Consider the following 24,694-nt stretch of genomic DNA (forward strand, 5'->3'; position numbering starts at 1 on the left):
TTACCTTGACTTTAATATTAATACAGTTCTCGAACACAGTCATTTGTATACGCACACTGAAAGTGAAAAACGCAGTGATCCCATTGCATGTAAAGGTTGAGGGGGTGTCGAGTTCTTATAGTTTTGTATATTTAAATAGTTTTGTTTTAGTTCAGTTTAGTTTCCAACTTTAAGAAATTACGAATGCGGCAGATTTTGATCCACCAAGCAATATCATCTAGAAAACATCTGAGTGGCTACATTTTTCAGCATGACAATGATTACAAACACAAGCCAATGCAGTAAAAGCATACCAGAACAGAAAAAACACACAGTAGAACACTATTAGTCCTCCTGGATTGGCCTCCCCAGAGCCCGGATCGCGACATTATTCAAGCAGTGCGGGAGCATCAGAACAAAAAGCAGCAAACATCGAAAGAAGAGCTTTTTGAATGTCCTTCAAGAAGCCCAGAGAACTATTCCTGAAGACCATTAAAAGAAATTACAAGAAAGCTGCTCAGAGAGTTCAGGCTGTGCTGAAGAATAAAGGTGATCATACCAAATATTGACTTTTAAGCTCATAAGAACTCTAGAAACTCACATTGCAATAAATTGCTTGACATATTTCCCATAGTTGTAATAAAATATACACAAAATTGTATCAGGTTTCAAACTCAGTTTTAGTCAATCGGGGTTGTGGCCCAGCTCTGTATCAGCAGATGAAATGCAGGTAATGCTGCATTCAACTGTTTCCAAGAGGCATTTTAACTATCCGCATGCAGCTGCTGACATGGTGCAGGGAACCAAACAGAATGCAAAAATAATCAAGCATCCACTCCCTCTCACTCTAATCTCCATGACTTTCTGCACTATGGCTGATAAAGTCCATTAGAGTGAAGTTAATATATCGAGACTTGACACATTTGGCCTCTGATGTTAAGGCACTGCATTTCACCCCACACATCATCAGCGCGTTGACGGCAAGAATAATGTTCGGCACATATGGGAGCAGTCCAGTACACGACACAGTAAACAGGCTCAGTGCATGATTCGGAACAAGACATGTCTGTAAGGGGTGTAGCGAAGGCCAATCTTATGCGAGTAGCTGAAATGTGTTATTTACGCTTCGTGACAAGAAGTGAACGCAAATGTTTTGCTCTGTCATACAGAAAGCGGGAGATTTACATCAGTGTCCATGACGACTCGTCTGACAGGGGGCCGGATTGTGTAGAATTCAAAAGAAGCTTCCTCCCAGTAGACTGCACCTTACGTCAAGTAAAGCCCTGTTAACATTCAAATCATGAGCCTCTTGGCTAGTTTTAAAAAAGAAATGTCAGGTCATTATAGATCGCAATTTTTGCCAGGGTAAAACGAATACATGAAACCTTTATTACCCACAAGGCAGAGCAGCAACAGAGAAAAGACACCTTCAGAATAATTCCTTTCTTCTCCTGGTTTACTGGTCATATCATATGCTCTCCCAGCCCCCTCTCCCCTTCTCTCCACACTTCTTTTACAAGTTGCTGGGCCAGTCATGTCAGGGTCACTGCCTAATCACATTAGAGCTTGATCAAAGTTGCAGGAGCAAGGAGGAGAGGCGAGAGAACCTCATTTCTCACAGTGCCGGGGATTAAACCTCAAGCAACATCTCAGGATCATCGGCACCAAGCCATGTGCCACAAGCCCCACAGAAGGCTTCAGCTGAGCAGTGGGCGGCAGACAGGCTGCTGAACCTGGTGTAATCTGGAAGACAGAATACAGAGGGCAAATCCGAGCTCCATGTGCCAGGCCAAGATAGATGATCGGCCGGATAAAATATAAAATAAAATACAGGGAGTAAATCACTGCCGGGGATGTCTCTGAGGTGGGTGATCAAATGATCTTAACTTTCCAGCATGGGGAGACTGTTGGAGTAGCAGTTCCCAGACACACTTATCAATATTTCACAGGCGGATGGTGCAGCTTTAAGATTGTTTAAATCTCACCTGCTACATTGATCCCACTAAAGTGAGGTTTGAACATTATATTATATATATATACACACAGACTCTTTACACAATTCTACTATATAATAATAAATGTTTAAAGATTGTGTTCATGTGCAACTCTTGCATAAAAGAAAGAGAGATATCAGAAACACAGACAGTGACATTTCTTTCAGCTCATTTAAAACCTCCATGCTGTTGCAGTGTTTTTTTTTCCTTTATCTTTTTGGAAACACAAATTCAAAAATGTCTAATTTTTTTTTTTTTTAGCCAATTATGGCTAATCATGACCCTAAAAGCTCTAACTGGTGTATCTATTACCGCTTGGTAAAAAGAACAGCAGCATTTGAATGTCTCTGTTCTCACTCTTTGTTCTTCGTTGCCTCCATGCACTGTCTGCTAGTTACATCAAAGCAAAACAATGACTCCGAGTGGCTTTCTATTATTCAGTCCATACAAAACCACAACGTTTAAACTTCTGCTTTTCCACCGCCTGGTTTTGCTCGGCAACTGGAGCATTTTGGTTTCAGTTCCGTCCCCTTTGATAATGTTTCACTGTGCCTGTGAATCTAAAAAAGAAATTACATGGCTGGCCTCGAGAGAGGATGATAGTGCCTCCCACCACTTTCCCACCATATGATCATGGCCCTTCTCTTTCCTTTTGAGTTATGACAATAATACATTTTCCAGCTAGCATGATCCTGAGTAATACTAACCACATAAACAAGCGGAGAACTTCATTATCATCTCTACATCTCTGATGGCACAAATATTAGCTGATAAAATGGGTGAAATAGTTACAAGTAAGAGGCTGAAAGCGCTCTTGATTCCTACCTGAGATGATAATTATTACTAGTTTTACACTGTAATTCTTCTTCTTCAGAGCTTTCTTGCATTTACAGGAAATCTTACAGATGCACAATTTCAATGAGGCCTTTACGCAACCATGTTTTTTTTTCATAAAATAAGTGCATCTCAAGAGGCTTTAAATGAATAATTAGTAACATAATAGACAGTTCTAGGTAAGGATACAAAACAGAAGAAAAATAGAGCAGTTATTAAGAGATGCTTATTCCACGGATAATCTCCAGCATTTCCATGATGATCCTGCAGTATTTGTCAGATATGAAAACAAAAACAAAAAAGATTAAACTAAAATTGGTAACTGGTTACTTGCTGCTAGTGAAAGAGGACATGAAAAACAGGAAGGCAACATTCAGCTATATTGATCAAAAAAGATAAAAGACAATTTTTTTAGAAAGACAACTGATTATTTAAAAATGCTTAAAAAACCCATTTTCCGTGTACATGAAATGACTGTTACAGATGTAATTCAGATGAAATTATTCTGACGCTGCTAATGTTCAACTTTAAAGCACAAAAACTATTTGGCTGATGTCAAGACGCCCCAGTTACAAATAAGCTGACATGACACACGATGCAAGTTATGGTTTTCATGTCACAGATGTAAGCTCTAGTATGTTTGCCATTCTTCCTCGAATACCACAGAAGATTAATGAAGCCATAGAGTGCAGGCTCGCTGTCAGTCACCAGAACAAACTGTGTTTTCTGCTTTTCCTGCAGGTCCTAACAAAGCGAGGTGATTAGTGACCAATACTATCAAATAAAAGAGTCACCTGCAGTCTGCGTATCTTCCTGTCTAGCTCATGTGGTCTGTAATACGTCGCTATGACCCAAAGAATGGACACAACTCAAGGACGACAGTGCAGCCGCCTTCTCCAGTGGCCAGAACATTTACGGACCTCTCAGGCTGTTTCCATGGCAATGAAGGATCCACTGCGTTCCAGAGGTGAGGTGGAATAATTCGAATAGGTTCTGCCATGACACCAAGTTAGGACATCCCAAAACAGTGCAGGATTTCTAATTTGAGACCAAAACAATTGTGAAAATGGGGGGGGGCGTAAAACCGCTGCTACACAGCTGACTGCTCCCACTCAAGACAATACTTTTACACCAGAAGTGCCACAGCATGTCCTGGAAGTGCTTCAGAAAGAGCTCTCTGCTCTGTGTCGCTAAAAGTACACGGCGAGTCTATTAATCTATTTTTGATAGGAGATAGGTCAGACTGTACAAAACAGACGAGGAGAGGAGGAAGTCGGGAGGAGGCATGGAGAATGTGGTCAATTTTCTAAATAAAAGACCCTTTCCGGACTAAACTCTCAGCTTCTGAATTGCTCCTGCTTTGATACAATGAATGAAATAAAACCTTGGCATCGGTGTGCATGGCAAATTTTGTGTTTTTGATGGCAGTTATTTGAGAGACCAGCAGTCTGCTATTTTTCATCTTGTTTCTGATATGCTACTGTTTTTTGGGTTGTGTTTTTAAAAAAAAAAAAAAAAACATAATACAGCACAAAGTCCTGCTTGGAAAAATTTCAGGGCTGTTTAGGAGCACTTACGCTGCTGTAGGTACTTTTTTCTCCCCTGAAAACAGCCTTGAACGGGCTCCTAGGAACAGTCCCTGCATCACAGCACCAACCACGATGCAGGGAAATTTGCTAAAACTGTCTTTGGTGAAAAACAACTTATTTTGAACCTTTGTTCCAGCCCAAAGAAACCAAACAGAAGAGACAAAGTAATAGCCAACGTATCCTGAACATCATCTTTTTTTCACTACAAGGCAAATGAAATGGCACACATTTTTAAAACACCACATATGTCTTTTCCATGGTAGACACAGTAGTGTGCACACTGCTGTTCCAGTGTTTTGTGTAATTCTGGGGTTTTTTCTTCTTCGCCACATTTGCCCTTTTGTATCAGCTTCAAAAATCTTTAATGGACTGTTCACTGTGTGCTCAAACAAAACCCTTTCCAACCCGTCAGCAGGAGGGGAGGTTTAATATTTCTCTCTGCGAAATCAACTCGTGACATATTTTAGTAAATCAAAACAACTGAAAGCCTACTGTTCAGTGAACCATCGAGTACAAATGTCATATTATTAAATTAATGTCATCTCTCGCTTACCACTATCCCACTGATTACCGTTCGTGGCAGGTCTGACACATTAAATTATTATGGGAAAATAAGTGAGGAAACAAGTGCTTATGTGAGTGTGTATTAAAGCTGCGCTTCAAAAAGGCAAAGAAGTTACAGGGTGATGTACTTTGATGAAAAAAAAATATAATTATTTTGCCTGATAAGAGGTGGTATTCTTGGCAGGTAATTCTTTTAGTTTACAGCCTTTGGAAGTGAGCAAAAAAGTAAATTTCAGACTGCCTACAGGATGACAAGAGAAGGCAGTTTAACTTCAGTGAAATTCAAAGTATGATTCTTGTGCTGCTCGTGGTGACATAAAGATTTTTATGATACTGTTGCACACTAACGAGGAACAGTCCTCACAGTTTGAAAGAGATTATGGCTCTATCAACAGCCAGAGGTAAACATGCCGTTGCCATTTCAATCTAAATACGCGCTACAGCATAGAGTGCCGTAACTATCGTTTCCCCTCTGATATGAAAATACATGTTTCACAATCCATATGGGACAAAACCCCTCCGGTTAAATCTGCTGCACGGCACACCTGGGACTTACATGCTAGCATTGACCTTCTTCTTGCACTTTTTTCCATGCATGTCTGCAACATTAAAACTGCAAAGTGCTGTTTGTACTGCAAAACTGAGGTGCTGTTTGGGATAGTCCGGGCTGCCAAGGCATTTCATATTTCATTCATATCTGTCAGGTATAGTCCATCTCTCAGAGACATCTAGGAAATCAGAACGATATAAAAGTTCTTTGCTTCGTAATCTGCAGCCATGCAGGAAGAACAAACTGACAGCAAGTTTTATCTTAATAAATGAATCGTCCCAAAAAAAAAAAAATAAAATCGCGTTTACTGCCGGCTGACAATCCGAGTACCTGAAATCTTCTGAATCTCTGTGAATTAGGGTTTGAATTTGTCTCCTCAGCCAGATTATTACTACTGTCTTTTGAATGCTTGTCCTTTGTAGTTTACTGCTCTGCTGAATGTGTTTACTTATCCGTGGGGAGTACAATCAAGGAGAAATTGCATGTTCATGGCACAGATAACACAGACTGGCCACCAGCAGGAGACACTTTTGCCGGGGCCAATTTATCTCAGAAGCAAACTGTCACTAAGTTTTTCAGCGCAAGTATCAACTAGATTGCACTGTCTTCTTAGCTGATTGGGTTTAAGCAATAATCTTGCACTTTTAAAGAATGACAAGGGTGAATTTTCCTTTTGTGAAATGGTTCGTACCCCGAGCCAACAACTCTCCCAGAGCATTTTTGAAATAATGCAGCTGGTATAACAGAACAGGAGATCAAGCCTCTAACAAGCTCGACATAAAAATTTGATCTCTTGCAAAGACACTGGCACAAACAGTCTCTTTTTCTCACTTCTTTGTCCACGTAGTGCAAGTGCAAGTTCCGTCTAATGAGATGCTAATCCGGGAATCTTACACTCTCGTTTCAAAGAGTGAGGGTTTTATTTATTCAGTGGCATCTACTCTGTACAAAGGCGATGTCTGGTGAGATCAGACCAGAGTTTGGCCATGAGAAAGAGCCACAGTTAAAGGTGACCTCTTCCGAGGATCATCGCAACCTCTGTGAGGATCAGGTCTGGTTCATTTTTCCACACCGTAGCTTTTAGGAGTGCTGATTTCAATTATTCAGAGACGTAGGAATGAAAACAGACTCTGTTGTGGTCCCATTAAAAAAAGAACTTTAAGGCTTGTGTGAATGGAATTGATGGGCTTTCAACTTTGCTGAACTGTAGCATCAAACCATAATAAATAACAAAAATAACAATAATAATTTCTGCATTTAATCATTAGTTATTATTCATTTCTGGTTCTCTTTTACAGATTGTCTTTCTTCCATCTTCCTCCCCTCACTCACAACCAGTTGGACAGACAGCTGCCCCTCCCTGAGACTGGTTCTGCTGGAAGTTTCTTCCTGTTAAAAGGGAGTCTTTCCTTCCCACTGTTGCCAATGCACTTGCCATATGATTGTTGAAGTTTTCTCTGTTTTAATTGCATTATTGTAGGGTCTTTACCTTACAATATAATGTGCCTTGAGTCAGCTGTTGTTGTGATTTGGCATTGCATAAATAAAACTGAACTGAATCAGTTTTATCTGCAGCACAAACTTGGGTGGGCTGTACCACATAGAAAGCCACATATTAGTCTGGAAATCAATTAAAAATGCTTCAAAATTGAACATGAAAACAAAGCCTGCTCCAGTGACTAGTCAATTAAATAAATCAATTAGGGGGATGATTTATTTACATTTATTTATTTACATAGAAGTCTGCGGAGCTGACTTTCCTTTTTGCGTAGCTTCATCTGGCACCTTGTCACTGCAGTTTTTGCTACTTTCGCATTGACTTTGTTTTTGCAGCTCTGGAGGTTGGTCCTTGCTTACTACACCTACTGGTGCTATACAGTAACATATAGTTTCGCTTGCTAGCTTTGCCTTCTTAATGCAAATGCATTTTCTCATGACGCTAGAATTTGCATCAACTCAATGTACTGAATTGAATTTCCCAAAAATGAGACAATTAATGGAGAGTTGAAAATCTCCACCAGCATCCCCATTTTATACTGATACTGATCAATAATCCACTGCTGCTTCATAACAGGACAAACTGAACGACATCCTGATATCCCGCCATTATCTGCTGTCATCCAAACTACACATCTGCTAATGAGTCTAAGACGCCTTATTGTTAAATATAGGTTAAAAGCTACTTTTAGCTGCTCCCTTATCCACAAGAGGTCATAACAATGTGCCACAGCTTTAATTTGGCAGATTTTTGTGTCAGCTGAACTTCCTGATGAACTCCAATTTGTGTCTCTTTCCAAGATCGACCAGGGTTTTTTTTTTCTAGCTAGATGAATCTGTAAACCACCACATTATGGAGTCATGAAGTCAGTATCATAGGGAACAAGGTCCACGGTGGCTCTTTAGGTTCAGTAACTGTGTTTTGATAAGAATTTATGCATTTAATGTTAAATATCAAGAAATCTTCCAGTGACATCATCAGCAGTTAATTTTTCAGGGTTCTGCATGTCCCACACTCGAAAACATCTGCAAATATTGCACATTTATTGCAGGTTTGCAGGTTAGTGCTGTTCATTTGGGCTGATTGCAACCTGTCGATCAGTGGCCTCAAAGCAGAATTTTGAACACCAACTACAGTTTATAGCAGTTTTTTTAAATCATTAGAATTAGGCTGCGATACTTTTTTCGAGGCATGACAAACATGAATTACATTTATTACCCAGACTTTAAAGAACACACTTCATCCTGCTGTTTTTCCTGTAGTTTGTAGTTAAATAAGTGTGCTCTGTGTTGCCTTTAGATTTCTTTTAGACTTATCTTTCAGAATAGTCACATGTCATGCCACGGGGTGGGCAGCTGACTTACTTGCAAGCTGAGTCAGACAGCAAGGAAATGAAGCAAATAATGGCTTGATTTGGAACACTTGAGCAGCATACGGCAGGTGGAAACAAGGGGGGAGGCTCTAATTCTGCTCTCCAGCCAGCTGGTCCTAAAGCAGGGCTGCAGCCAAGCTCGCTGACCGCTCTGTTTCCCACTGAGCTTTTTCAGCAGAAGGAACTGTGCCAAGAGGTGTGGCACCTCTCTTCAAATCACCTCTCTCTCTCACTCTCTCCAGTGTATAATCGTAACATAATCATGCCCACTACATCTATTGATCTGTTCACAGCACACTTCCACTGAAGCAGCCAAATAGTATCCTTAGGCGAAGCACTTGCCAAGAGAGATATGATGACACCAATTAGATTACACTGATATTCAAATACACAATGGATTTATGTGGTGTGGGCTCACGTCTTAGGCTTATTTAGCCGATCTTGGAGCTTGGTAATTTATCTAGTTGTCGCGCTGTCCCAGAAGTCCCTCAATGTCATACTAATTAATTATTTATCATTACCTAAACGCACTAATTAATTGTCAGTTTAAGGGCATGCTTTTATGGAAGACATATTCAATCTGTCTCTGGGGATCACTTTCATATACCACATACCAATTATTTATTAATATCCTGCTAATTCTCTTTAGAGTAGACAAAGTGAAGGTCAAACAAGAAGAAAAAAGCACGGCGATTTCTCAGTGAGGCCCACTGACATTTATCCCTTCCAGTGGACTTTTAAGATTTGTTTAGAAGGATGCTGTTACCCCCTCCCCCCCTCTCCAAGTGAATGTCAAGGACATGCATAAACAGCGATGCCATAGTTCATTACTGGTCATATTTATTCCAAGACGCTGCCCTTATCACAGTGTTTATAATTAAACAGATGAGATCACAGTTAAAGAAAGAAGAAAGACAAAGATGTGTCATTTTCTGTCTCCAAGCTCCTGGGGTTTGCCTAATGAATAAGCTATTTGTCTTTTTCTGCCACGATGCATGTTACATGTATTTCGTCGCGTCGTAAGATCAGACAATCACATTATGAGTGGGTGTAATTATCGCAGCCTCCCCTGAGTTGGCATTAGACTACAGCCGCACGCAGACATCTGGTATTCAAATAATTGGCACACTTAGAAAGGGTGCGTGGCATTTTACAGATGTTCTCGTGAACCATTTAAAATTTGTCGAGACACCCATTAGTTGGATCTGAGATGATTAAACGTGAAAAAATAAATCTATTCGAGAATTAAAGAAATCCTGGTCTGCAAATGCTCAGCCTCCTTTTTAACCACACCTTCAATTCCACATTTCTGAAGCATAATAAAAAATAGAGACAAAAAAAAGGAAAAAAAAAGAGTTTATAAACAAATCTGATAATGCATAATGTAATCAATTTCTAAACACACACAAAAAAAGTTCCCAAAAATTAATTACTTTTTCTTTTTTTGACCAAAAAGAAAAAACTACGGTAGCTGTGTTTCGTCACAACCAAAATAGAGCTACACTGTTTGTTTTTTTCCTTCCAAGGTTTTGTTTCTGCTGATTATATTATTTTCATATGCACAGTAGATGGGCTTTCAACCATGAGGGTATAAAATGAACTCACCATCCACAGGACTCATTACTGAGCAGTATTCACTCAGTTTAATCTATTACTCCGTTTATAAATTTTACCTTTTTTTTCCCCTTCTGGACACAGATTTCCATTTTTTCCCCCTTTATATGAATGTTAGCAAACTGCAAAATGGTATTCCTACATGTTCTGCGACCCTGTGCAATAAACCTGCACTCTTGTTGTCTTTGAAATGGTTGCATTGAACACGGGGACCGAGTCTCCAACTATTCACAGTCACAGATGATTTCTTTAAAGCAACTTTGATGTGTCACAATGGTGAGTGACTGAGTGAATTAGACAACTACATACAATCTATTTTTGGTAATATGGTCATTAGTTGTGATAAATAAAACAAATATGTTGTTGTCTACACAGAAAGTCACATTAAGGTGCTTGGCAGTATCCCTTTTCCATATAACCAAACTACAACAAGTTGGCAAGCAGCTGAGTGTAGTCCCGTATTACAAAGAGGCGCATCACAGATGAGTGATGCACGTCAGCACAGAATGATTCACACCTATTAAAACACGTTTGTCATCTCATTTATAAACACGGACAGATTGCTGTTATTTGCAGACCTTCACCAGTCTGTTTGAGAGTGACTTTGATTTGGGTCGTGATCGTCTGGTGACACATTGCCTCCCATCGGGTAACCTGAGCAAATGTTCCCCTAGAGTTGTCTCTTTGCCTATTGTCTACCAGTTGGTTGCAAAAACTCCCTGGAATTGGTCACTACATGCAAAACCCCCCAATCAACTCAATCATAAGGAAATCACTGTTTTTTTTTTTCCTAGTCCCACGATGGTTGCTATTCTGTTTTTCCTCTGAGCCATTAGCTTTATGTTGAGGTCAGCCTCGTACTCTGACTGTGAGGATAAGGCTACACCAAATGTCAGCTCATCCCTGTGTTGGTGTTCTCCCTGCAACGTTGTAATCAATGCTGCCCCAGTATCATCACTACAACTGATCAGCCATGCTTTTGTTATAGCTTTGAAACCTGGTAGAAAAAAAGACTACACACGCAAAGCATTCAGGGCTTTGTGCCAGAAGGCCAAGCCAAAAACACTGTGGATCTCTCTAAACACAAACCATTTCATAAAAAGTTAAGTAGTTTTTTGTAGCTATGCATAACTAACATGCATCTGAAAAATGAAAATATTTTTGTAAACAGAAAATAAGAGGTTCACCGAGTCACCAAATGGGACACACACCCGAGTTTTCAAGCTGGTCAGGTGCTGAAGCAACATTAATATGACTTTGTAGGAACAACAGCAACATACCGACACCAGACAAACATGGTAGCACAACAGATTTTTCAGAATACACATGACTCCCAATGCTACAATAACAGCATGGTTAAGATTTATATGTGTGCTCCAGAGTAATCTTTAAAACATTGTACAATCAGCAAAGATGTCATGCTAACAGATGAGAAAAATAATATGGGCTAAAGTATTACCTGGAAATGAAACGCAGAGCTCCCAGGGATAGCCAAAAAGGTTGGTACTCGTCTTCTACATCCATAATGCTTTGCAGTATTTGTCTCATAAATAAAAGCATTTTATATGGTCTAAGTAAAATCTAGGACAGAGGGCTATTAATGGCCAAGGGACTCCTCTCCTGGGGCAGCAGTGTTAATCGGAGCAATAGGTCTCCTTCCTGCTGGATCAATGTCAGCACAAATTTCAGATTGCTTTCCTGATGCGCGCCAAGTTATCTGTGATTCAACTTTAATAGGATATTGAACGGAGCCAGCATTTAGGGAGCAGAGCCGTATTTCACTTTATTGACAATCAAATGCACACAACTTTCTCATTAGCATGCATTAAGAAAACAGAGAATTAATCTTGACAACACCATCGGATAACATGACGACAGTTACATGCTTGTTTAAGCAAACACGCCTAAGAGTGACTTGGTGATGGCGAGGTGAAAATATCGGTAAAAGCAGCTTGACAGACATTATAGTGGACAAAAAGCTACTACTGTGCCAACTGAAGGAGAAGCATAAATTAAGAAAAAAGGGACGAGCACAGGCAGCGATGTTTCATTTATATTTAGAAAACACGCCATCCACAATATCATCTTCAATGTTTCAAGACCTGAGTGCATCATGGCTTCCCCCTCTGTCATTTTGGATAAAATCACGCGTTTCCGCCTGAACACCACTTCAAAGATTTGTAGTGCATAAATCTAGTGTCTCTGTCGTGCTGGGGAAAAAAAAAAAAAAAAAAAGAGGTCGAGATGTTTCAACATTTACTTGACTTACAAATCACCAAAGCTACCAGACAATGTGAGTTGAATATCTATCATCGCATTCTTTAAAATTACACGGAAGCAGATGCATAAATATACAGTAACAGCTATTTAAATGCTACGTTGAAATGATACTAGAAATCCCCATTGGCGTGACTCTCCTTTTTAAACAGGCTTATTTCACTGTAATGCATTTGCTCTGACACTTGCAATCCAAAAAGCAACGCTTGGATAACAAAACGAGTGGTGGCAATTCAAACTGGCCGTGCTAAATCAGATGACATTTCACCACACATGAAGGTCAAGTGTTTTGTCAGCAGAGGACAGGACCAGATGATAAAGCTGCCAACATCAGGTGAAAGATTTGATGTCGTCATATTACCAAAACAGGGGCGTGAAAGTATTGTGTTTAAGAAGAAATCCTGGCTGGGTGACGGCTGCTTTTTCTGCACTGAGGGAAAAAGAAGGGGATGCTCAAGGTACATACTAATGTGCAGCATGTACTACAAGTGGAGAAAATGTTTGAATGACTGTATTTTTGCCCTTTGCATTCACAATTTCTTTTACATTAAATTGGCAATGCCTTGTTTTTATATTGAAACTTGCAATTTAATTGTAATTTAAGTGTCATTACAAGTTAATAGCCAGTGTCTGAATTAATCATATTAAGGACATCCCTTTGCTTTGATTTCATACACATATATAACTGATAATAGCTATAAAAGAAGTGTTTTTAGAGAATGGTTTTTGACTACCAGCCCTCAATATTTGAAACTTTGTCCATGTTTAAAACAGGCATCAACCACTGCAACAGTAACTGTAATTTTATATATAAATAAGGACACATAACTATCTTCACAAAATGTACCCAATGAAAATGTAAACACTGTACTGCTCTAGTTAGCTTAAAACCATAGAAATCTTGGGTGTTGTTTGATTAACATTCTGTCAGTATGCTGGTGCATGCATTATAAACAACTGGATAAAGGCAAAGAAAACAAAGTGATAAAAGCCGTATCTTTTCTGTTACAGCATACATAAACAATGTAAACAACATCGATCATGGCCTTACATATATTACGGTTGAGCAGCTAGGAACCAGCTTGAGTTCCCAAGTGTAAGTGACAGCTGAACTGTGTTGAAAATCTCAGTTAAATTTTTAAAAACATATCCTTCTTTCATCTCCTCTTAAAAGTTTTGAATAAGGACTTCCAGGAACTGTGAAAAAGCTTCTCCTGTCAGTGTGTGAAGGTAACGCCAGCTCAGCCGGCTACAGTGCAGACCTGTCAACAGTGAGTTGTCAGCAAAACCAACAGCTTTTCCATTATGATATTCAGCAAATATGGTTGTATAGTGCTATATCCGAAGGTTGTGAGCACAGAAGTTGACTGATTGGTTCATAAAAGATGAGGTTGTGAGGATCTGAACAGCAATTATGGTGTTTTAGTTGATCATATTCATCCAGAAATAAATTTGGTTTAAATGTGTTGTTTATACATAATGTGCACTGGTTCACTTCATAGAACATATTTGCAGACAGATAATTCCCACTCGGCTCTGTAGCCGACTGGACAACCAGGGTACAGATGAATTCTTCTCATCTCTGGATATTATGAATCGAGTGGCTCTGTTCTAGCTGTCTAAGCTGTGTCTACAGCAGTGCAGTTGCTCTTGAAAAGGTGATATTGGTGGAAAATTTTTAATCTTTCCCTCCAAGCTGCAGCCTATAAAACTGCATAAAGACTTAACAAAGGTCCCTCCACAGCAAATGGTCTCAAAGATGGCCACCAGGAGCTATTGGCATTAGGAAAGCATTAGCTTGAATAATTCAGCATTTTCTATCAGAGCATACTGTTCTATAGGCAGGGCGTACATTATTAAGCAATATACAATGTAAGGAACCGATATTAAACTGAGGTTAAAAAATGCATTTAGTGCTTTTGCTGGAAAGCCGGCCCCGAAGCCGTTTGACTAATCATTGCTCGTGTCTCCTGAGAGGAAACAACAAGGTATGCCAAAAATCATCATACAGGAAGGGCTGCTCAGGTGGTGCACAAAACAAACTCAGATTCTGACAAAATATCACACCTGTCATAACACCTTAGCGTTTATGTACTAGACTTCTAACCTTGTTTGCATTAACTGTAGGAAACAGTAACGAGGGAAACTGAGTGTAGAATAAAAAAGAAAGCAAAAGGATATTAATAAGCATGCTTGTTGAGAAAACATTGCATTTGTGGACGCAAACTCTAAAAAGCAGCAAGGGGCACAGCCAAGTGTGTGACATTAGACATAATTCAGAATAAGGGCCAAGTGTCCAGCCAAGCGGATAGACAAGGCCCTCATGTTCAGACTGTGCCAGGGGTAAATATTCGGTATGACATTTGTGCTGCGTGCGATTTCCATCGGCTGAATTGTAGCCGACTGACATTTTTATCCAAGTAACGCTGGCCACGATTTCTCCACTTCTGTCTATTTAAAATATCAGACAGAATGGGACTGCACACATCGAGACCACCTAACAGTAGAAGTAGCAATGCAACGACAGCCTCAGAAACAGCCGCAGTTTTCATTTAGTATTCAAAGATTTCATCTAATTCATTTTTTAGTTTTCCTCCCTTGTTTCAATGAAGTTTTATTTTGGAAATACATCCGTTTTACTTCATTTTGAAGTCAGGATGGCTTCAAATAGTAAAACAGTTATTAAATTATATTAAAAAAGTAGGTTTGCCATATCTATGCACAATCATTTGACAGTGAAATGGAAACTTTGAATAGTTTTCAGTAAAAACTGAATTGCATTTCTGGTTGAAATACCATCTACACTTTAGTGGTAACATTAAACCAATGCACCAGTGTGCATTATTTCATATATTCTGCTAGACATCCATGGTATACTATACAGAAAGTCACTACAGCTGTTTTCTGTCTTGTATTTCCCCTCCTAAAATCTTTTAAGACCTCGTTACTGGGGGAGTGGGGATGCATTTAAAAGATGTTATGTTAGTCTTTCAGTTTAAATTACAATCCACAAATGGCTGCCAGAAGGCATGCTCTTATGTTAAATACAAATTTTGGTCCATACTAAAATTATCCCACAAAAATAAATTCTTTGAAACCTTTAATTTGGTAGCTCAAGCCCATGATCTCAAGTAATATCAGTCCTATGAGACATTTTTTCCCCAGTGTTTTAGGATGAGGCTTTAAAAGAACAAAGAGAAAACCAAGACACTTTTGTGTTGTTTATTTTACCACCACTGTAGCATTGCAGTTTTCATAAAACCCAATGTTTTCTTTTTCAGAACTCTACGTTACTTTCTACTGATTAAAGTAATGCAAGTGTATAAAACAGAATTACTTTGTAAGGTGTCTCTGTTTTTTTTTGTCTACCTGCATGTGCTATCTCTCTCAAAGTAATTAAATCTTGGGGGGGGGGATGAAGAAGCACCAACCCATTATGTGGTGGCCTAAAAGCAAGCTTGGTTAATTTTTCAGAGGAATTTCCACTAATGTATTCAGAGCCCAGGAAACATGACAAAATAAAAGGCTCACATTGGCAGCTAGGAAGACAAGTGTAGATTTAAAGTGTCTTGGCCAAAGACTTTCATAATCATACTTATCTTCACAGTGAATGCCATTCATCATTACTGCAAAGTATTTTAAAAAGCCTTATTATGACACATGTGCAAAAATACTTCATTAAACTTTACTCAAGAAAATGCATACTTAAATAACTGATTAACTTTTTCCAAAATCACTGCTTAATGAGGGTTCTTAAAAAAATATATTAAAAAAACCCCCAGAGGAACAGCGGCAGCAGTACTGAGGGTAGTGCTGTGGTTAAGCTGTGTGGGTAAGTCTATGGGTATTTGGACAGTGACACAATGTTTGTAATTTTACCTCTGTACACTACAACAATCAATCAAGATGCAATTCAAGTGCAGACTCCCAGGTTTAATTCGAGGGTTTCAACAAAAGTATTGCATCAACTGTTTAGGAATTAGAGCTACTTTTATACACAGTCAACATTTTCAGAGTCTCTAAAGCAGGGGTGCCCAATCCCGGTCCTCGAGAGCTACCGTCCTGCAGCTTTTAGATGCATCCCTACTCCAACACAGCTGAATCAAATGGTTTGATCTCTTTAGCATGCCATCATGTTTGGCAAAGGCCTGACAACAAGCCATTCATTTGATTCAGGTGTGTGGGAACAAGGATGCATCTAAAAGCTGCAGGACGGTAGCTCTCGAGGACCGGGATTGGGCACCCCTGCTCTAAAGTAATTGGAAATTTTTGGTGAGGCCTGTACTCACATTATTCCATGACAAAATAAGTAGACAAAGAGCAGGAGTTTAAGTGTTGAACTTTTGGTAGCTGGATCTCCAAAAAGCGATGTTGATGCAAATAAAGGAAGCATTATTAGGCTGGAAAAAAAAAAAAAAAAACCAGACAAACAAACCAAAACACTAGTGCCGTAAGCGTTAATCTCGTTAAAATGACGTTAACGCCATACCCGCATTAACGGGGCAAACCCCAGTTAGCGAGTTCGCACCGAACGCACGGGGCTAATCCATTAATGAGCTAACCGCGTTAATCGTTGACACCGTGCATGCACTGGACAATCCATGCTAACTCGCTAACGGAAATTTGCCGCGTTAATGCAGTTATGGCGTTAACGTCATTTTAACGAGAATAACGCTGACAGCACTAACAAAAACTGAAATAAAAAAAATAAAAAACCTTGCTCAGATCAGCAGTCTGTAAATTCTTAAAGCAAGTAATGCACTAACCAGGTCTGCAAAAGCCAAACCTGAAGGACCATATACTGCAACTAAAGTGAATGATCACAGAATTGTTTCCAAGGTTAAAGAAAAAAAAAAAACGTTTTACAATATCTAGTCAAGTCCAGGACACTCTTAAGGAGGTAGGTGTCAAGGTCTACATGATTTAAATACAGCAGGTTTACAACAAGGTGCAAACCTCTGGTTACGCTTAAGAACACAAAGGCCAGAATAGATGATGTCAGAAAACATCTAAAAACAGCCTGGACATTTCAGGGGAAAAATTCTTTGAGCGGGTGAAATCAGAGTCAACTTCTAGCCGATTTAAAAAGAAAATAATAATAATTAATTAAAAAAGTATGGAGAAGGAAAGGCAGTGTTATGGTCTAACGCATACCTCACTGTCAAACATGGTAGAGGCTGTGTTATGGCATCGGTATGTATGGCTTCCAGTTTAATTGGGCCACTAGTGTTAATTGACTGCTGATAGAAGCAGCACACTCTCTTGTCATGTTCAGACAAATGCTATAAAACTAATCTGACAGACCCAAAGCATACCACAAAATCAACCCAAGAGCGAAAGTCTGCATTTGAATCATATCTCGAGTAACTGATTTAAAACCACTGTGGTGCTGTACTGAGGAAAAACTACACAAATTGTGGCATTTTTTCAAAAATCGATGGTGCAAACCGTGTTCATATTGCAGAAGAGCTGCAAGAGAAACTTTTTAAATTGGTAATGTGGACATACCCAACTTGAAAATATCACACCTGCTAATATGGAGAACATCTGCGATATGAAAATTGGGTAGACAGAAAAAGATTTTTGCTTAGATGCTCCATCACCTGCACAACGTGTAAACACATGGTTTATTTTTCAAGAAAAAGACTTCCATTTAATCTGGTGGAGCCTGAGGAGCGATACCCGTTTTAAGACCTGTTTGTAGGGGGGGGGTCCTATAGCTGTATGAAAAATATGCATTTTGGCTTTCAGATATGTCTGTAAATTTTATATTGCTTTATCAAAGCGCTCTTTCCTCCTCATCTCAGCTTAGCTCAGCTCTAGTCGTGAGTCATCTTATATTGCTCGATAATTTCTACGCCCTTTAGGGGAAAGGTAGACAGTGTATATTGATTGATTTGGGTAGGACATTTGCTAAAACAAACAGATATCTTGTTCCAAAGATCAGATTCTTCACTAACTCTGGCAGCATTAACAAATGCAGCTGAGACTGGGCCCAAAACACAAGCACAAGATAATTAGTCACACCAGGCTTGGAGTAGGAAGGGCAGGGAAGCAATCTGACTGAAGGATGTATTGATCCTCTAGAGAGGGAGGGGCACCCAGTCAGGAGTCATGATCAATCTTGCAAGCCAACTCTCTCAATCTGTGATGAGACCTGTGTGTGTTTGTGTGGGGAAGTATTCCATCTACACTATACACCCTTTGGTACACATGTTTGTGTGTGGGTGCCTACGTGCATGCGTGTGTTGTGTGCAGCCACATTAACACTACCAACAGCTCAGTGTTATGACTTGTCAGAAAGAGACAAATGTCTGTGTGAGTAAAAGACTCCCAGGGGTTAGAGAAAGGGGGTTTAGCTGTACCACAACATCGGAAGCCTTTATCGTCGAGTTAAAAGCCACCGCCATCCCTGAGCCGCAGATTCTCCTCATCACGCCGAGCGCTCTAAACCGAGGCACAGTTAGAGGTTTTAAAACCAGCTCAGGGAGCGATGGAAAAGGTAAATCTTCCCAAATATAAACAGTTTGCATATTGGTGTTATCCATTGGTTGGTCACAGGTGGGTTTAATCTGATTAGACAGTGGTGATGCATATCAGGAGGAGCAACAGACCAAATGCACTGTAATTCATCTTCCTCTGATACACTGGAGGAGGAAGAGGAGGAAGAGGAGGAGAAGGTGGGAAAGGAGTGCAGTGGCACTGAATTGGGTTGCAAAAGCAGCAGTCCCCCCTTTAGCCTCGAAAAAATATGCGATCAGTTTTTTGTTTTGTTTTTTCCCTCCTGCATTTTGCAAGAAGAGTAAAAGATGATAAAAAAAGACAAGAAAAGAGTTGTTTGTTTATGGGTGGTGGAGGATGTAATAACGCTCACCGCTGGCCTCTAGGGTTGAATCCGATATCAGACAGCATGTTAAGCTGCAGGGACTCCCACAGCAGTGGAACTGTAGATGGCTAATTGACAGGCTGTTGAAGACGAAGCCAGTCCAGATAGCCAGTCACTTTCACGCTCCCACACTCCTCGCTCTCCACCAGGAGGGAAGACGGCAGGCTGGGGGAGAAGAGTGTGTGTGTGTCTGTGTGTGTGTGTGTGTGTGTATGTGCTGTTACACTTTGGAGCCTCTAGGGAAGCGGATGTCACTCCTACAGTTATCTGCACATATACACAGATTTTCACACGAGCGCAAACACACACACACACACACATGCACACACACGTATATATAAGTGAGAATCAAATCCTGTAACTGAGTTTTTGCGGGGCTCAAAGACAACGCCAAAGGTCGGGGATGTATTTCTTGTTGTAACATGGAATGTCACACTCATGCAAGGGCTCAGGAGACACATTTTACACATCAGGCCCAAGTAGGAGATTGTGGAGACTGTGCATGGCTTCAGCATATCAGAAAAATGGAAAAACTTGTTTTGAAAGTCGGCTCTATGTGAATCCACGCCAGCTACATATAAAACTCTAAGTCTAGGTGTATGCCAGTTCTGTAGCTTGTTACCATCGAGACTTAAATTCGCTTCCCTATTTACGCTCTCACTATAATTTTTCATTGCCTCCCATCTTTCTCTCATGACCCACACAGGAGCAGTACAGTTATTGAGATCAACTCCCAATTATGTCTCTTTTGTGCCATTTTCTACATTATATTGATTTACATTAATGCGGCTTCGGATTTTGTTCTACTATGAAGGATATGACGGGGGAAGGGGGTGAAAATCATCTGTGGCTTACACCATTACACATTCAATTATCTATAAAACACACAATGGAGGCTTCAGTCAGTGAAATGACAAATTGCAGGCGGAGAGCTCTTCAGTGTTGTCCCCGTTAACCCAGGTTTTTATAGATCACCTCGCATGCCACCCTATAGCTGTTTAGTTATCTCCATGAATATATGCAGAAGGGATCTGTCCTTGCTGAGAGCAAAATCTGATAATGCAGCAGCAAACACAGCTGAGAGTCAGAGCAAACCAATTCAGAGCTCTGTTTAAAAAAAGCCAAAGGGCTCGCTGCTCATCTGTGCGACAGCACCACACAATAGATGAACAATTATTCAGAGTTAGACTGGAAGAAAAATATTAATCTATTTATTCATGGCTTGTTGAATCAGCTTTATCTTCTGTGATTAATCCAAGTCAATAATGTAATCTTTAATTATAAAGAATGGCCTTATTACCTACGTCAAATAATCACGCCGGTCCACGATGCTGGAAAGAGGAAAACAAATTTCTCTGCTACGTGATTATGTATTTTTCTGCCATGAATTAGAGAAGCCAGACCTTTTTTTTTCCTGGCCTTGAGACTCATATTTATTTGACTCTTTCATCAGTGAATGCACAGAGGGCAAGTCATGATTTCTGAAATAAACAAACTTAAAAAAAGAGAGAAAAATATTGATATATTTTTGAGATTTTAGTGTTTTTGCAGAAACCGTTTCAGTCATGGCTATTTAGATTTGGGATTTAATAGTAATTCAAATAAAAAAACTAAAAGATATAATAAAGATTCTGAGAGAAAAATAAAAGGAAAACTGGAAACCGGAGGTCTATTACACAGAACACGGTCTGGTTACAGAAAAGCTCAAATGTCAGAAAATGTCACAATTATTTTTCATCATACAATTTTCCCAAGAGTCCCGCATCCATGAAGCTTTTATCAAAATATAACATCTGGAGCTCCCAGAATGATCAATCAAAAGAAAATACATTTCGATCCTGAAGCAGGGCCCTATACGAGGAAGAATAATGACCAGTTTGTGCAGGACTCTAGTTTTTTTGAACATGCTTGCATGTGATTAATAGCACATCACCTGTAATAATGGCCTTCTTGCTGCATGCAATTTCTAGTTAGAAATATACACGTGCACAAATAAAAACAGAGGCACGCATGCATGTAAATGAGCTTCACTGGCATTGTCCTGTTTTGCGTTCTGCCCACCAGTCTGATCCCACAACTCCCAGTCCTTCCTCTCTTTGCACTCCCAGTGCAGATTCCCACCAGGACTCAGAGTAAGTGATTTTTCATGCGTGGCGGCAGCAAGTAGTCTGTAACAAATCTAACTGACAGCCCCTGAAAATGCAGATCACATAGTTGACAGAGAGGAAACAGCAGCTTAGGGAACTTCCAACAGGATCCTAATCTGTGATGAAGTCACCCAGTGTCCAAAGAGAGCTACAGGACGTTTCATCGACATGGAACAGACATTTCCTGGATGTCAGAATTGTCTGCTAATTAATGTACTCGGAGAGGAGTGAGTGTCAAAGTGTCAGAGGATATTGCCGTCAAACCTGCCAGAAGCACGTTACAAACTTTTAGAGTCGCGATGCTGCATCAGACTGAATACTGCAAAACTTTTTGGGTACCCTGAGGAGCACAACATTTTCTTTTGCTCGACAGAACAACTGAGAACATTTTCTGGAGGGGAATCCACGCTCATGTCACAGGTAATTTTATGTGTATATGTAAAAGGCTGCCTTGCCAACAAAATAAAGAAAAAATAAATACCGTACTAGAGTGTCGGAGAAATCAAATGAGAAGCAGAGAGACGTCATTATTTCTTCAGCGTAATTTGGCACATCAGACATAATGTAGTGCCATCTCTGTGATAAGACAGAATCTTCAGGTCTCAGAAAGGTGAGCATATCAATGTTCAACATACCCTATTAAGACTTGACATCCCCACTTTATCATCACTAAAGCAATTGCATATTCCTATTCCTGCAGGAGAGATGGGGAAATCCATCTCCTGCAAGGACAGTGCCTTTAATAAATAGTGCACAGAACACAGGCACAAACTCTCCCTCTTTCACCTGATCCTCACTCTCTTTCCATCTCTCTCTCTCTCTCACACACACAGACACACACACACACTTTCCCTCTCATGGAAATTGTTTCATTCCTTTTAGTCAATCTGGCTAATGCAAAAATCATGTATGTCAGTCTTTAAATATTTAATCTTAACAGCAGCGAGATTGAAATACAACGTTGAAGAAGCATTACTCCTTCCTTCCCTCCTGAAAGGTACAAGAGCCCAGCGAGAGGGAGAGCGAGAGAGAGGCAGGCAGCTGCTCTGCAATGTCAGGAAGAGAGAGTGGAAGCGACAGGGAGAGATGGAAAAGAGAGGAAGAAGAGACTCGGCTATTTTTGATGGCAATTTTGTTGCCATGCACTCTCAGCTAGTAGGGTTGGAGGCAGCACTAAAGCGCAGTTTGCCTTGGAAAAGTACACAACCACATACAACAGCTCTCTGTTTTTCTTCTTTGGGAGCAGCCTTTGTTCTTTGACATAATAGATTCTAGTGGAGGCACGGCTGAAGAGAAACACTGTTGCTGCTTAGAACTTAGTGAGAAGAGATACAGCTCGATGACTGAACAAAAGACATGAATCTTGCATGCAGAACTGTACCGTGGGAACCACATGGCCCCAAGAGATGAGTAGAAACACAAAGAGAATTTAAACCGCTCGTCTTAACGAGATCCTACCGCTTTCATCCTTACAGGTAGTTTTGTGTGAACAAGGATATTGTTCACTTACACACTTGTGGCCCCTTTAATGTTTCAAATACTTGTTTAACAAGGTTGCTTTTGCAGGAACAACAACAATAAAAGTGTTTTTCTGAAGCCAATAAATCACAACTGAGTGGTGTCACTTTGTAAGAGCGAGCAAAACACAAAACTTTGAGAAACTTTTACACTCACCACAGTGAAGTCCTCGGCTGAGCAGTTCTGTCCACTAAAATTGCAGCTCATGAGCATCTCTTCTAACTGATGTCCTGTCCTGTTGAAAATGTCCTGCATGTCAGGAGCAGGATACATTAAATCAGTGGGTTTGTGCCCGTCCCTGTTTTTGGGGGGCAGACCTGTCAAGTTAGCCAGGTGGTAGATGTCAGCATCGGTGAGCGCTGAGAAGCGAAAGCGGTTTATGTTGCAGATGGTCACAGCGGGGAAAACCATCTCGGGGGTCGCCTCTTCATTCAGAGCTGTGACGTGAGGGTGCTCCAGGTAAGAGATGGCACACTTAGCTGCTTGGTACAGAAAGAGTGCCAGTGAAGTCAAAAAGGCAAGAGCCCAGAGAGTCTGCCGGATGCCCAGCCGACCAGAGACAAAGATATGGTTAATCCCATGAAGGGAGCAGGAGTTAGCAAACCCGGCCAGGTCCTTGGCCGGAGGTGTGCAGCTCTCCTCGATCAGGCTCTCCTTGTCCCCATCCTGCTTGCTTTTCTGCTTCTCATCCTCCTCTGCAAATTTGATTTTGCAAACAAATTCGATAGGCATGGGGGCAGCCAGGTCTGCGTTTTGGTTTTGTTTTTGATGACAGCTATAAGCCCTGGATCACTTCTCTCCCACTTCCTCGCCTTTTGTCGTCTGTGCAGGAAACAACTCCAAAAAGAAAAAGACGGGAGAGAGTTTGTTGCTGCTGCTGTCGCTGCTGCCTGTGCTGTGACTGATAGTGCTGCTGCTGCTTCTGCTGCCACGGCTCCTAGTGACTACAGCGCTGCTGCTGCTGTGCTGCTACTGCTCTGAACGCTTGTCTCACTACTTGATCAGCTCACACAGTCTCGCTTATCAGCAGTAATACAGCTGTCAAAATAAATAAATAAATAAAAAAAATACCCTTGCACACAGCCTCAGACCCACAGATGAAAATGCAGCATTTTGAGTCGGGCTAAAATAAGAACAGGGCACTTAATAATTCACGAGAAGGTAACATTGTCATTATTTCCTCCTCACTGGCGCGAGTCGCAACTTCCCCCGGTCATCCCCATGCTTCCCCGCTGACAGACCACCTCCTGCTTAATCCACTTGTTCGGATGGTGCTTTCACTTCTCAACCTGAATAAAGTTGGTGTCAGAGGTTCTCCTGGCAAACATCTGGTGTTTGATGTGAATTGCAGAGGGTCACGGCATTTTCATGCCACACTGAATAAGGTCTCTAGAGAATGCCTAATTGAAACAATAATGAGCGGTGCAAGCAGTGGAATTGAGCACGAGCTAACCCCTGGCAATCAATCTTGTCTTTGCAACAAAAAAGTAAAAGACTATCGATCGAGCGAATGTGTCTGTCAGAGATTAAGCGAGGCAGTACAACGGTGTTTCCTTATCAGGAACTAATAGTAGCATCACAAGACTCCAGCACGAATTTGAATTAGTGAATGCATCCTGATCTGGACCCCGATGCTGCTAAAGACGTTGAAATCGAGTATCGATCTGCCTCCGTCCCTACCCTTTACAGTGCGTGTCTCAGTGCTGTTAATGGCCCTTTTCCAAGTTGCCAAACAAAATTATGCAAATGGAAGGCAGAAAAGTGAGAGCCTTAATGCATGTTATTCCCCTTTAAATGGAATTAGTCATGCGGGTCACATCACAAGGGGCTGGGACCTCTAGAGAAAAGGCATATTTAAAAGTGAATTCAACC

General features: G+C 40.5%; 1 protein-coding gene across 1 annotated transcript in view; it reads right to left on the reverse strand.

Annotated features, from left to right (window-relative positions):
* asic4a (acid-sensing (proton-gated) ion channel family member 4a) overlaps positions 1-23,702 on the reverse strand; it is a 95,657-nt gene extending 71,955 nt beyond the window's left edge. Inside the window, exon 1 of the mRNA XM_005745688.1 lies at positions 22,979-23,702. Within this exon, the coding sequence (XP_005745745.1) occupies positions 22,979-23,554 (576 nt within the window). The 5' untranslated portion in view covers positions 23,555-23,702. The remainder of the gene's footprint in view (positions 1-22,978) is intronic.
* Between the last annotated feature and the right edge of the window lie 992 nt (positions 23,703-24,694).

This window comes from Pundamilia nyererei, unplaced genomic scaffold, assembly GCF_000239375.1.
Source record: "Pundamilia nyererei isolate P.nyererei 1_Seehausen unplaced genomic scaffold, PunNye1.0 scaffold00163, whole genome shotgun sequence".
In the NCBI taxonomy this organism is placed as follows: domain Eukaryota; kingdom Metazoa; phylum Chordata; class Actinopteri; order Cichliformes; family Cichlidae; genus Pundamilia; species Pundamilia nyererei.